This window comes from Chiloscyllium punctatum, chromosome 15, assembly GCF_047496795.1.
Source record: "Chiloscyllium punctatum isolate Juve2018m chromosome 15, sChiPun1.3, whole genome shotgun sequence".
NCBI lineage: Eukaryota > Metazoa > Chordata > Chondrichthyes > Orectolobiformes > Hemiscylliidae > Chiloscyllium > Chiloscyllium punctatum.
The window spans coordinates 5,403,816-5,419,637 of NC_092753.1; the positions used below are offsets into that span (position 1 = coordinate 5,403,816).

At 39.1% G+C, this 15,822-nt stretch overlaps 1 protein-coding gene across 2 annotated transcripts in view; it reads right to left on the reverse strand.

The window, feature by feature from the left end:
- Window positions 1-24: 24 nt before the first annotated feature.
- The window catches only part of wdfy2 (WD repeat and FYVE domain containing 2), a 56,213-nt gene continuing 40,415 nt past the window's right edge, over window positions 25-15,822 (reverse strand). For both annotated transcript variants that reach the window (XM_072584507.1, XM_072584509.1), the window contains exons 10-12: window positions 12,987-13,117; window positions 9,770-9,878; window positions 25-9,138 (exon numbers count right to left, since the gene is read on the reverse strand). In XM_072584507.1, the coding sequence (XP_072440608.1) occupies window positions 9,109-9,138; window positions 9,770-9,878; window positions 12,987-13,117 (270 nt within the window). In that variant the 3' untranslated portion in view covers window positions 25-9,108. The remainder of the gene's footprint in view (window positions 9,139-9,769; window positions 9,879-12,986; window positions 13,118-15,822) is intronic.

The window sequence follows — 15,822 nt, forward strand, 5'->3', positions numbered from 1 at the left end:
TCTGGAAAGATTCAGTTTTGATGAAAAGTCATCAATCTGAAAGATCAGCTCTGTTGCTCTCTTTGATACTGCCAGACTGGAGTACTTCCATTTGCTCTGTTTTTATTGCAGACCACCAGCATGCACAGTATTTTACTTTGATAACAATGTAATTGTTGTACCAGTAATAAAAACATCATTTGGTAGTACAGCACTGGCTTGTGTATTGACACATTAGCAGCAATCTCATTAAACTTCAGTAATGTTCATGAGAGCCCTTCATCTGCAAGTGTACCAATTCTTGATAGTAAGATCTGATCACGTTAATATATTACAGTACCATAGATTTCCACAGCCCAAATTCAAGTTATAACTTCCCCAAACTCATAAAAGACTTTTACTGGAGTCTGGAACTTTGTAGATGTTCAGTAATAGCATTCAATTGCTCCTATTGCTATGGTGAACATTATTAATTGCATGCATATGATACTTGGAACTTGACTTGTAGGCTGTTTGCATTGGTCAGATTCTGACAGCTGGAGCACGTCCAACTGCACACTCCCTACCGAAAGAGGAACTCGATAGACCTGGGGATAATTTTTGTTAGAGGGGTGTAAAGAGATGTACTTGACTAGGGAATGTCTGATCAATTGGTTGATCTCGTGTATTGTTGAACACATTTGCCCCAACTCCACTCAATCCCTTTCTTATTCGAGGCCAGTCACATTTGCCTTACAGAATCTTGATTCTGGAACAACCTTCTGCTCAGTCAGGAATGATTCAAATCAAAGGTAAAATGGGCAGGGTTCTGGACTATCATTTAATCACTTTTGGTCTAAGCAGCTGTGGAAACCAGATTGGAACGACGTAGCTAAGGGGTTGCAAGTAAAATGGACGGTCTTCCTTTATTGAATCTTTCGGGAAACAAGAGCTAATTAAACAATGTACACAAAAACTAGACACAGTCAAATAATTGTGACAAAGTGTACAGCAGTCTAAAAAGACTCACATTGAAATTTTGCTGCATATTCATAAATGTAATAGTTGCATTTGGATTGTTTTGACTTCAAGTTTAGTGGTTCTTTCTTGCTTCTAGAATTTTTCTTTGCTGGAATTAGATTTCAGCATTTCGATCAGCTTTTCTTCAAGTTAACTAGGTTAGACCACAAAGGAAAACATCTATGTGAAATGCCTCAAGTATATCCAACCATCAAGTTATGAAAAGACAGATGCAAAAGCGAATTGCTGAAGGGAACTGCATTTCCAAGACTGGAAGTCTATTTCTATGTGAATTCAGTCATTGTAAACAGAGTTATATCCTTCTGGCAACTTACTTTGTGCTTATACTGACATTATTCACATTGTTTCTAGTGAGGCATGCTTTTAGTATATTAGCCACGTAGAGAAAAGCCCCTGAGCAGATTGCTTCTGGACCCCATTGTATGAGATCATGAGAGAGAGAGAGAATTCAAACAGGTTCCTTTGCCTCTTAGAATAGTATTCATCATAGTTGTGGAATCTGTAAGATAACCCAACGGGAAATGTATATCTGTGTTTTCATTGTGATGAAGAGACCAGAGGCTACATAGATCACTACTACAAGCACAAATGGGAATTACTGCACAAGGTTACTGCTCCAATTTGTAGAAAATGGACTTTACACTGTGGTACATTACAAATAATCGTTTCCCAAATAAAAGCAACAGTTTACAAGTATCTTCAGGTACTATGTTTTGAATTTGATAAAATTAGTACTATTCTACTCAAGAGAAAGTCAAGTAGTGACTTACAGGCTTTTAGAAGATGAGAAGTTTTGATACAAAAGTGAAAAAGTACTCCCTTTGGTGAGTGAGTGAGTAGAATCACAGATTCAAGACAATTAGCGAAAGAGTAGAACTAAAGTGATTTTTTTTCACGGAGTTATTAGGAGGTGAATATTGTATCTGAAAAGATGGTCGATATTGAAGCCATAAATAATTTAAAACAAGACTTAGTTGGAAAGGTTCCAGGGATAAGGAACTTACAGGCAGAGATTGGGATTCTCGCGGAGCTTGCACAAGACAGGCCGACTTACCACTTTGTTGCGAGTTGAAGATTCTATCAAATTCAAATGTTGCTGTTCTCAGGCAAAACAGCAATTTTCCAGATTTCCCTTCCACAGTTATAAGATCTAATTATCACTGGTGATTATATTTTGAGTTTATTAATTAGGAAAGCTTAGCTGAAAATGCTCACTTAAAATTAGCACATTTCAGAGCAAGACAAATAACAATCACTCAGCATATAGTTGAATTCAAACGGTGTTGTGCATACTTGTAAAAGGGAAATCAGCCATTAAAATGAATCAGTCCTCCTTGCTTACTTGACATGGTGTGATCAGATCATTAACCGAGCTCGAGGTATAACTCAGTATTTAAATTGTCTGCTCCATTCTTCCAAGAGAAGAGTAAATCGGTGCCTGATGACTTTTTTTTTCAGAAAGGCATATGAGAGATGCTTCCCCCCAGCTATTTCAGAGACAACTGCATAATTTATAAGGAAACACAGGAAGATATTGAAAGCTCAAGAGTATAAAGGACTCTATGGAGAAAGCACAGTAAGATAGTTCTTGTGATAAGCTTGCAGTGGCACAATTTTCTGGACAGTCTTATTCTGTACTGTAAGTTTTTACCCATGGCTATATGACTGCTGGCAAATTCAGAAAAATAGAAGAGGAGCTGATAATCATTTGGATCAGACTAGAATTCTGTTTTCAGCTGGAGATCATATGTACACTTGGCTAAATAACTGAAATGCAGTAAGCAGAGCTCATGTTTTCAACACATGTAAATTCAGTGGAAGCCATTTTAATGCCATGGAAATTGTAATGTTGCTGGCTAGATGTTAAAAAGGTATGAGCTCGATAATGAACCGGTATATGTGGGAAGGGTGAGGGAGGAAGAGGATGCACAAGTATTTCTATCAAATGCTTTCGTTGGGTCTTCTTTGAAGAGAACTAAGTTAGCAGAATGATATGGCTTACATAGTTAAATAGTGTTGTCAAGCCAAGACCATTCACAGGCAGAAGACTGAGGGATGGTCAGATAGAGTGTGATTAAAACGATTAAAGGAATCAGTAGGATAGAGGTAAGGAGAAAAATACTTGCATTGATCAAGAATGAAGAGACATAATCCTAATCTAAGAGTGAGCATAGTAGAATCAGACGGTATCTTTTTCCAAAAAAACAAAGAGTACCAAGGGAAATGGAGGGGAGGTACTGATCTGCTCCTCCTCCTTGCATATCATAGTCCAAAAAACAAAATTGAACAGATTCAATAATTTGAATTGTTAAGTAGATATAAGCAGTGTAAATGTAACAAATCTTGTGTGAGACCATGTACGATTACACTGTTTTTGTAATGCCTTCTGACTTGACACACAAAACTCATGTTCCACTGCAAAAAAGGCAACAGAAGAGCATTGATACAGCCCATTCACTGAGACTGATCATGCTGTTAATATTTTTATTTCTAATTATGCAGACATGATATTTGCAATATAAATAATGTGAAGAAAGTGTTTTTTTTATTAGCCATACATGCTATCTACTAGCTCTACCACTGCAGGTTTCCTGTGTCAGCTGTCTTTCCATGCCCTCCCTGGCAGGAAGTAAAACTGAATTACTGAAAGAAAACAACATTGAGGTTAAGGACCACGTGATTTTTTTTTGGCTGGTGGCAAGCAATATTTTTATGTATAAAGTAATGGAGAAGAACACTTGTAAAACACCAAGAGGTTCTGGGAAATAAAGCAACAAGGTGGTGATCTCTTAAATGTTACACACACAAATTGGGAAGACAATACTGCATTTCTAGAGGGAAATCACAATTCTGAGATCTGAATACCCAAAACCAATGTACTGTTCCAAATGCAGTCCACATAGTAGCCTTTAGAAGCTAGAATCTTCAATATACTGAAGAACTGTGCACATTTAACAAGACCATGAGATGAACACAATGTGGACTGCCTCAACATTGTTTGACTGCTCATTACTCCAGCTTTGTACCAAATCACTGAACAATGTCACGGTCTACAGTTACGACACTTCTAGTTTGTTCAGTCATAAAACCAATATCATTTAACCCATTACATTGTAATGTGCAATATGCTACAGAAATTAAGAGAAAATGAGAGGAAATCTCAGATGAGACAGCATTGCAAGAAAGCTGTTGAAACAACATTTCAGGTCAATGGAATTGTTGCTTGCCATGTTTTTGATCTTCAAGTTTCAGATTCCTACCCTCAGCAGTATCTTATTGAGTTGGCAGGAATATGGGATTGTCCAGATAGCTCAAAGCTATGAACTCCATCGGCCTCCAACCCAAAACCTAGGCCGAGTCCTCAGTTTGCAGGGGCATGCTGCCACAGTACATCGGGATACGATTCCTACTGTACATTGAGCTTGTGCACACTTCACAATGAGTAATGTAACTAACGACTCAATTGTTCCAGAAGTATATTTTTCAATGCACCTTAAGAGACAGGTGAAAACCAAAAGTAACCAGACAGATATTTACAAATGGTCATTCAGTTTGCTCCACTGAGTCTGTTCACACCATTTAGGATTGGTTGAGAAAGAGACAGACTTTCTTTTTAAAAAAAATATAGAAGACAAAAAAAACAGTACTTGGAAGTATTACTTATCCCTGATTTATACTGCCATATAAAACTAGTACCAGAATTGATCTGAAGACAGCTGTACGGTCTCTGTTTTTACACCTTTGGTTTATTCAATGTTTACTGCACATGACAAAACAAGCTTGTGTTCATTGTTAAAGTGTATTCCTGGGAAATCTACATATATTCAAGGGTCCAGAATTTTAACACAGTTGATTCTGAGAATTAACTCATTTAAAATTCACATAATATTGAACTTTAGAGTGCAGTGATGTACCCAGAATGATTCTACTCTGCACTTTATGTACATGATTCCACAAAGCTACTTTTCACATACAACAGTGTAAACCAACAAGCTAGGGAAAACATCAAGACTAATCTTATATCCAAACACGTGCTTTCACAGAAAGATATGCAAATTATATTTAAAAAGTGCTATTTGTAGATATTTTCTAATTAACCTGTTCAGAGATGCTTTTGGAGCAGGTGGGACTTAAATAAGTACTTCTGGCCCAGAGGTAGGGACACTACCATGGTACCACAAGAGCCCTTAGCTGTGCTATTTATAGTTATTTTAATCAACCTGTTCAGAGCCAGGGTCATTGTCAGACTTGAAGCTCCCAGTAGGAGCACTGCGACTGCTGCGCAATCTGTGCTATTAGGAGAGTTGTACAAACAATCTAAAACATCAAAGATAGGACCTTTGCCCCATCTTATGGGATAAGTTAGGAATTAGGACGACAATACATTTATCCGAAATCCTGCTTAACAGCGAATGAAAGTCTAAGGTTCCTCCTATTTTTGTCCTGGACAGTGAAAGTTTGTCCAAACAAGTTAATTAATAACTTTTTCTTTAAAAATGACAAGTTGCCTTTGGGTAGACGTACAATCAGAATCTAGGCAGTCACCAATAGCAACAGCCATGCTGAAGTAAGTTACAGCACGCTGTAGCCAAGCAGGATTTTCTGGCTGGTTCTCGCCTACACATGCTGAAGGAAGCAAATCTCTGAGCCATCTTTCAGACAGATCTTCTACAGTATATATTATGACACTTGTAAACGAGTAGCTTTCCTCAAGACCTCACCTATAATTGCTAATCTTTTCTTAAATGTACTTGCTTTGGAAGCTCAACAGAGAAAGCTGCATTATCATCAGTTCCTGGGATGAATACTGTCCTATGATCGAAGGCCGAGGAAATGGTGCCTACGTTCTCTAGCATTCAAAAGAATGAGTGGTGATTTTATTGAAACATCCAAGATAATGGAACTGTTTGGTAGGATAGGCACTGAGAAGTTGTTCCCCATGGTTGAGGAAAAGGGGTCATTTATTTTGCAAAGAGATAAGAAATTGCTTCAAAACATTGTTGTTAATGCTCCACTGTTGAATATATTCAAAACTGAGGTAGATAGACGTCAGATCTCTTGAAATCAAAGGATATTGGGAATAGACAGGAAAGTGCATTTAAGTCATATCAGCCATGTTTATGTTGTATTGAGCAGACTGTAGGGACCACAAGATCAGTTTCTGGTCTTATTTCTCATGTCCTTTAAAGCAAAGACATTGCAAGGTGATATCTGAAAGCAGTTCTTCACAAAGAACAGGAAGAGTGGAAATCTGGAATCTAATTTGATTGGCAGTGTTGTAATGCCAGAATTTCCCTCACCTCTTGTGACTGATGAAAAGTAACTGGGTTTTGTTCATCAACACTAACGTGTAATCAAATTTTAACAAAAGGCTGGAAGGATTGGAATTCTCAAGGCAGACTTTTGTTCGGTCACCAAGCTCCGACATGAAAAGTTTCATCACAAAAATGCCTTGGATTTGGATTAGCACATCATGATTCATCACTTCAATCGGCTGCAAAGTTCACTCATTGCACAACAGACCAAATCAACAATGAATTTGGAGCAATGGCGAGGTTCCCTAGTTGAAAGATAATTGGATTCACAGAGACCAAATGAGATTCCAATCAAAATCCTGATTGGATTTAAATGAATGTCCCTTAACTTAGTTCCATCGCTTCTTAGTACAAGATGGTATGGTATCAGAAGTTAGCTGCGTGCTTAATGTTAAAAATATTCAATAGGACAGAAACAGAGAAACTATTTTGAGTGGGTGAAAAGGAAGAATAAGGGAAAATAACCCTTTTTTACATGCAGAGTAGTGCAAAACTAGGGCCCATTACCATGACCCTGTCCCCAGTAGCCATGGATATTGGGTGGTAAATGTAGCTTTTATAAGGTAAGGGTATCAAGGATATGCAACAGGTTGAAGTGGACTGCTCCTATTCCCATGTACATTTGCTCAGTGTTGTGCTCCACAAAATGTAGTGCTTTCAACTGGTTATTACTAGTTACTTTGTGCTTTAAATGCAATCTTCTTGCACCATATTGACTATAAAGCACAGCAGATGGAATGAAGATTAATTGCAAGCATTTGAGTAAAACCGTTTTGCTTTACTGTGCATTGTACATAATTGATGAAGACTCACAAGCATGGACATGATGTTTTCTAAACATGAAAAAATATAAGTGGCAAAACTGACAATAAGCAACGAAGGCCAGGCCAATCTGAGCTATCCAGTCTCTTACACAGGGTCTATCATTGTGAAATAGTTGCTATTGATACCATGTGTAAGCCATCTACCATTTGTGTCAATGTAACAACAATAACTAATTTAGTTGTGAATCAGTGGAATGTTGAGCATATAAAAGGTACTAATGTAATGAGAGTCTTTCGCTTTTCAAAATGTCCACTGAGTCAGCTCAGTGGTGGATGAGGATCTCTGCAATAAAGACTGGCTGATCACATTTACACTTGAAAATACACCACTCAAAAAAAAGTGAACCCAAAACAAAATGCAGAGTTGAAGAATAAATAAAGGGAATAGGAATGGAGTCAACAGTTTCAATGTGGATCAAGCAGCTGCACAGCTTATGTGTTCAAATGCCTATGACTCAGAACTGGAAGCAAGAATCCCGACATCGGCTCACATGCTACATCAACAAACAACCGAGACAGCCAGTGTCTGGGTCAGCACCAAGAATTACAACAACATGGAAATGAGGTGAAAGAAGTCAATGAGAAATTAAGGAAAGTGGTTAGAATTTCCACAATATTTTCTGAAGTAAGAAATGTACTGTAATTTGAAAAGACAAGGAGTAAAACAAAAGGCCATTTAACTAACAACAGAAGTTTCAAATTCCACGTTGGTCATTACAGTACATGCATTACTGATCAGAATAGGTCTAGCTGGATCATTGAATGTGTCACAAGACTATAACACTCATTAACAAAGTGGGTTTAGCCAGATCACCAGACCACGGCATGCATTCTGATTAGAATGGGTTTGGTCAATTCACTTAATTCATCAGTATATTGTAAAGAAAAGCAGAAGCCAAAAGAAAGAATGCATCAATCCAGAAAACAAGGCGCATAGCTGTAAAAAGCACTCACTGTTCCTCAATTATTGGCTTTCCTTTTTCAAAGGAGGCAATGGGATAAAGAAAGGAAGGAATAACAAGGATTATAAAATCCAGAGGTAAGGAAAACATTTTAGTTTGTTTTTTGAGTATCAAAATTGTATTCTCAGTAAAACAGTCTTGAAAACAAGATTGAGTCAATTGTACTTAACATTGCTGACTATATGTTGTGTTGATTTGTTTGGAACCACTATTCGTCTGACAGACCAGCGTTCCATTCAACATCTTGTGAGCTATACCTGTATTTACTAATCATTTACACCTTAAGTTAGAGAAAAGAACTGGTTTTCTGAACCTATTTCTGCAGATGTAGGAGGTTGGATTAACTGTTTAAAATCACTGGAGAAAACTTGGAATGCTTTTAGTACGGAATTTTCACTGTTTGAGATGTAGAAAATGAGTGTCCAAGACAATTTAACCTTTATCACTTCCTTTACCACAATTCTGTTGTTTTCAGAAATGATTTCTCTTCTGCTGTGGAAAAAAAATCCAAGTTATCAGTATAAATTATTTCTCGTTCATAATGAGAAATAATTTTAAGTAAACCTGCACAGCAATAAAATTATTGTTAATAACATGACCAAAACAGGATTTGCCCTCAAGGATGAAGTTTGGTTAACAAGTTACAAATAAAATTGAAATACAAACAAAAATAACATGAACAGAATTTAACACTGCAGTTAAGAAAACACAGTTCACAGAAGTTGTTTCACACCATCAAATAAATTCCAGCAAAATTACACAAACACCTCAACTGCACAAACCACCCTTTGGAAAACCGTACTTCATTTTTCACAGCCAAGTTTTTTCTGGAATCATTGCACTTTAGGCTAGTCATAAACTGTTCAGGGTTTGGAAGGTTGCTTCGAAAATGTAAAATTCCTTGGTTCCTCATTGATGTGATCACACTGCATGACCACCGCAGACTGATCCTCCATGTGTAGACTAGCCTGTTTGACAGAATCCCTTTGTAAGATCATCAAGAGCATGTCATGACACCACAGGAGTCATATCCCAGAGCTGTGAGGAAGTATAATCAGAATTCTGGTTAACACATTTGCAAGATTTGTAATGTTGCTTGCATACCAAGACCAACCAGATGACATTAACGCCTTGGAGCATTACATCTCTATAGATGACTACAGCTCCAACAATTGTAGCCTCATGATATGATTTTAAAAAAAGGAATTCAACACTGGTGTAAATAATCTAAAAACTTGGGATGAATAGATGTTGATCATGTTATCAAACACAAATACTATTATTGGATTTAGCTGTGATATTTATCAGGAAATCGCTCTCTTTAGCCATTTTCCATGGTTTAAAACTGGCGTTAGACAGCAAGCCTCCTGGAGTGCTAATGGAAGTCTGTTTATGCTGTAGGGTTAGAACAGAACAGATAAAACATTATGCCATCAACTTTAGCAGAATGCAATATGAGCAATTTTAAAGATTTATTTGGAAAGCTTTTGGTTCAGTTTGAAGGAGATCTAACCGAAGTCAGATGCAAGTATAGTTTCACGGAGAAAAATATTTTCAGAGCAGGCAACTGTTGGTTGTTAAACTGTTGGTAGCATTCCATTGGGAAAATAAATTGCACATATCTCAGAGATACAGGAGATGAGAAGGCACAGTCATCAGGTACCCTTACCTTGATAACCCGGTCATTTCCCGATGTCAAAAGCCAGCCTCTGGTTACATCATAATGCACGTGAACCACATGGTGCTTACTGTCATGGAAAGTAGCTGTCGGTGCTCGACTGCACACATGAAAAAATAAATAAAAAACATTCACAAATCCAGACAGAGCAAAAACGGATGTTTAAAATCAGATATTGACAAGCAGATCGGCATTTGTAATAATAAGTATAAAAATAAAGACACAAATTTGCCATCTTGCCCTTCAGTAGTGGGAATGTTCAGTTACTCTTCCTCAAACTGAGGGAAACTTCTGTCAACCGTCTGTCCACAGAGGCACAGCTAAAACAAAAAGCTGTTGCTGACCTTTTGTTTCTCCATTCATAATCACAGGCTGTTGAGGTTCTCTCAAGAATTTAATTCAAAACAACAGAATTTTAACCCTTTACTTACTTTGATCATGAAAATCCTCAAAAAGGTTACACCCTTTCTTCAGGCACAATAGCAATATTATAACTATTGCGAGAAAAATATTTTTATTTTGAATGATCATCCAAAACGGACAAAAACTTCATAAAACATTTCTGAAAGTTTACATTTCGCTTTCATCTTATTAGTGCATGCATTCCAATTATTTTTCATCATCAGCAAAACTGAAGAATTAGAAAGTCTTTAACTTCTTATTTTGCATTGTTGAGAATACCTTAACGATTAGTTAGTTTCTTGATGACAACATTGGTACTGGTGATTTTATTGACAATGGCAGTAAGTTTCAAAATGGTGTCAGGAAAGAGGAAGTTTGCCTCACAAAAATCGCTTTGCAGGCAGTTTTCTTGAAGGCTAGCAGCAACGTCATTGCTTTGCCATTGACTGCAAGATTCAGCCCAATTTCGTGTCTCCATTTTGACTCAAGGTGCTTTTTCTTTCTTTGTGTGACACCCATGTTACATCCACTTCCCCACCTTTCTGATAAGATAAATTCCCCCACCTCATATCATATTCACAGTCATCTGTCTTATACATTCTACAGGTGCAATCACAATCACAGAATCCATACAGTGTGGAAGCAGGCCATTCGGCTCATCGAGTCATGACCAACCCTACAAAGAGCATCCTGTCCAGATCCAGATCCAGCTGTCCACCCCTCTATCCCCATAACCCTGCACTTCCCCTGGCTAATTCACCTAGCCCACACATTTTGGACTGTAGAAGGAAAGGAGAAAGTGAGGACTGCAGATGCTGGAGATCAGAGCTGAAAATGTGTTGCTGGAAAAGCGCAGCAGGTCAGGCAACATCTAAGGAACAGGAGAATCGACGTTTCAGGCATAAGCCCTTCTTCAGGAATGAGGAAAATGTGTCCAGCAGGCTAAGATAAAAGGTAGGGAGGAGCGACTTGGAGGAGGGGCGTTGGAAATGCAATAGGTGGAAGGTGGTCAAGGTGAGGGTGATAGGCCGGAGTGGGGTGGGGGCGGAGAGGTCAGGAAGAAGATTGCAGGTTAGGAAGGCGGTGCTGAGTTCGAGGGATTTGACTGAGACAAGGTGGGGGGGGAGGGGAAATGAGGAAACAGGAGAAATCTGAGTTCATCCCTTGTGGTTGGAAGGTTCCTAGGCGGAAGATGAGGCGCTCTTCCTCCAACCGTCGTGTTGCTATGGTCTGGCGATGGAGGAGTCCAAGGACCTGCATGTCCTTGGTGGAGTGGGAGGGGGAGTTGAAGTGTTGAGCTACGGGGTGGTTGAGTTGGTTGGTCCGGGTGTCCCAGAGGTGTTCTCTGAAACGTTCCGCAAGTAGGCGGCCTGACTCCCCAATATAGAGGAGGCCACATCGGGTGCAGCGGATGCAATAGATGATGTGTGTGGAGGTGCAGGTGAATTTGTGGCAGATATGGAAGTATGCCTTGCAGCCTTGGAGGGAAGTTAGGGGGGAGGTGTGGGCGCAAGTTTAGCATTTCTTGCAGTTGCAGGGGAAGGTGCCGGGAGTGGAGGTTGGGTTGGTGGGGGGTGTGGACCTGACGAGGGAGTCACGGAGGGAATGGTCTTTTCGGAACGCTGATAGGGGAGGGAAGGGAAATATATCTCTGGTGGTGGGGTCCGTTTGGAGGTGGCGGAAATGACAGCGGATGATACGCTGTACATGGAGGTTGGCAGGTGAGGACCAGTGGGGTTCTGTCCTGGTGGCGGTTGGAGGGGCGGGGCTCAAGGGCGGAGGAGCGGGAAGTGGAAGAGATGCGGTGGAGGGCATCGTCAACCACGTCTGGGGGGAATTTGCGGTCCTTGAAGAAGGAGGCCATCTGGGTTGTACGGTTTTGGAACTGGTCCTCCTGGGAGCAGATGCGGCGGAGACGAAGGAATTGGGAATACGGGATGGCGTTTTTACAGGGGGCAGGGTGGGAGGAGGTATAGTCTAGTACCCAGAGGAACTCCATGTAGACATGGGTAGAATGTGCAAACTCCACACTGACAGTTTGGGGGAAATTGAATTGGGGTCTCTGGCACTGAGAATCCCAAAGCTAACCACTGAGCCTCTATGTCACCCAGGCAAGGCCCTCTCCACTGTCCAGAATTTCTAAATATTTTTCCAACATCACCTTCCTTCAGAATATCCTCTTCAAACAACTATCCCAAGTCACTAGCAACTCAATTTTTAAGCTGCAAATGCCTTACCCGTTGGTCCTCCAGTGAGCTGAATTCTTAACTGTTGATCTGCTTTACAAATCCCTCACCTCCACCTTTGATGTCCTTACTTGCCGTAAACACTTATACTTTCTCCAATTTGAGCAATGTCCACTGGTTGAAACCCATCTTCATTCCCTCAAGTCACAAGGAAATCCAGTTTCATCAACTGCAAGATTGTACCCACAAGAATTCAGCACTCTACTGAAGTATCTGTCTTGATTTGTGAGAGATTCAAAGCAAATCCACAGATTTTCTAGCTGAACTGTGATTACTCAGCAAATTTGACTCAATACACAAAATGAACCCCTCTCAATTTAAACTGATCTCTAATCTGAAATAAAGGTACATCACATAGTTTGCAATCATAACAAGCATAAGTACAGATGGTGACTTAACTAGAATTCCCATGTTTAAAGTACCTTTCCAGTTTTGATGGGTTCCAGATAGGTATTCTCAATCATATGGAACATAATCAAAATGAAGCTGCCTATCAATTATATCACTACTGTAAAGTTTAACAAGAGCCTTGCCCAACTGTAATTTTTCACTTTACTTACTCTTCATCTGTTATTGATTCAAAGCAGCCGTCACAGACCCTTACTTCAAACTCAAATCCCATCAATGGAATGGAGGATCGCTTTGAGCTGCACTTTCCACACAGAGCTTTCCCACATTTTCTGCAATGGTGCTAAAGCAAAAACAGATAAAGACACAGCATATTGTAACTCGACCTACCACAGATTCATCAGGACAAATAAAATCTGAACTGAAATTTGGCCAAAACGATTCTAGTCCTAGCTGAATACCAGGCTAAGGTTTCAATGATGGCGATAAAATACATAGTCTAAGTGTGTATGCCCCTGAACACAGAAGATCTAGGGATGATTTAATTGATGTGCTTAAGATAATTAACAAAGCTGGTAAGGTCAATGAACTAATTTATTTACTGAAAAAACATGGACAAAAGGCATAGTCTCAAAATATTATTGATTTGTTCAGGGATGAATTCAAGAAGCAAATATTCACACAAAAAACAGTGCAAGTCTGAAATTCTCTCCTCCAAAAATCTTATGCTGGGAGTTAACTGAAAATTACACAATGGGATTGACAGAATTTTGTTAAAACAAGTATATTTAAAAGTACTTGAGGTAGTTTGAGATTATAGAGCGTAAAGGCGAATGATTCACTCTTGTTCCTCTGTCTGGAAGTATTAGAACAATCAAAAGATTGTTGAAAGTAAAATTGATTATGTTGACCATGTAATCTTTTAGTCTCCCTTGAACTCAAGGGAAGTGCCAAAAGATTGGATAATTGTAAACAACAAACTGGATAATTGTCCAAGAAATGTTGTAAGAATAATCCCAGCAATTACAGACCAGTCAGTTTAACTGCAGTGGTGGGGAAGCTTCTAGGATAAATTATTGACACATGGAAAAAGGTGGATTGATTTGCCACAGTCAGCATAGATTCCTGAATGAAAAGTTGTGTTTAACGAAGACACTTGAGTTTATATTTGATGAGCTAAGGGAAAGGCTTGATGATCGTAACACTGTTGACTATGTAATCTTATAGTCTCCCTTGGAGGTGTACATGGATTTCCAGAAGGCATTTTATACAGTGTCACACAACAGACTTGAGGAAAATTAAATCTCAGGGTATGAAAAGGACAGTAGCAATGTTTGAATGAGATATAAGAAATAGAGAGTCAATGGATATGTATTGGCCAGGAGAAAGATTTCTCGTGGAGAGCCCCGGGGTCTGTACTGGAGCCTATACTTTTCCCAATATTGATTAATGATCTGGATCTTGGTGTGCAGGGGGCAACTTCAAAGCTTGCAGATGACATGAAACTTTGAAGAATTGTAAATAGTGACGACAGCATTGACGAAAAGGACATTGAGATGTTGGTGGAATGTGTGGTAGATGGAGGTTCAATGCAGAGAAGTGTGAGGTATCGCACTTTGGTGGGAAGAACATACAAAGACAATGTAGATGGGGCTATAATTCTAAAGGGAGCATCGGAGTAGAGGCGACTGTGTGAATTTGTGCACTATCACTGAAGGTGGCAGGACAGCTGAAGAGAGCTGTTCATAAAGTGCCCTCTGCTTTATTAATAGGGACATAAAGTACAAAAACAAGGAGATGATGTACAACTTGTATAAGACATTTCTTAGACCTCAACTGGACTACTGTGTACATTTGTGGGTGCCACATTATAGAAGAGTATGTGCCCGAGAGGTTTCAGAAGCGATTTACTAGCTTGGTTTCAGGAATGAGAAACTTCAGTCAGGAGAACAGACTGGGACAGTTCTCCTTGGAGAGAATGGAGTTGATAGGAGATTTGATAGACTTTTAAAAATCTGGATAGAGTACATAGGGAGATGCTGTGCCCACTCATAAAAGGAACCAGAAAGAGAGAGCTTAGATTTAAAAAGATGTGCAAAAGATGCAAGGATGATGTGAGGCAAAAAAATTCACAGTGAGTAGTTACTTATGGTATGGAATGCACGACCTAGAAATATAGAGGAGGCAGGCTGAATTATTCAAGATAGCACTGAGTGATTATTTCGATAGAAGTAGTGTGCAAAAGGAGATTCGTGTTAGGTAATGAAACTCATTTGAAGAGCTGGTGCAGACACATTGGGCTGACTGGCCTCATTCTGTGCCATAAGAATTCTGTGATAATTGACTGGAGTTCCAAACAGAAGCCAGATTGGACTAGAAGTGCTAGCTTTGTTTCTCTCTCAACAGATGCTGCAGACCTGCTGAGCTTCTTCAGCACTTGCAGTTTTACTGAAGTAAAAATGACTGACAACGCTCCAATGAACACAACAGAAAATTCAACTAGGCAACTGGCAAAATTATGGACAGGTAGAATACGTGACAATTAACATTATTGACCCTCAGTTATGGAAAGCACAGTCATAGCAGCTTTGCTGGCATATTTCATCTGCTGAACACGTTTTGATACAAAAGGTTACAATTAGAAAAGGTCAGTAAGCTCATCACAAGTGTTGCGCATTTTATTTATTTAGGAATCAAACTGACCAAAAGAACCTGTTCAGAATAGTTAACTTCTGAGAAAAAGTAGATTGTTTGCTTTAGTCAACAGGATATTGACAATTGTTCAGAATGTTACACTTAAAAGGTTAAGCCTTACCATTCTGGATCAGAGATGACCGTCAGTTGTATGTGTTATTATGATTAGAAAATAATATTTTTCATGTCATAGACAGAATGGTCAGATTTCATCTTGAATATGAAAAACTGCAGCACCAAACTGCATTTGTGCATTACAACAATAGACTGTTCATAACAAATTTGTTTGAGTCAGATAAAATGATGATCAAAACATCTCTTTCAATTTTCAGTCACTACAACGATAACTGAAAT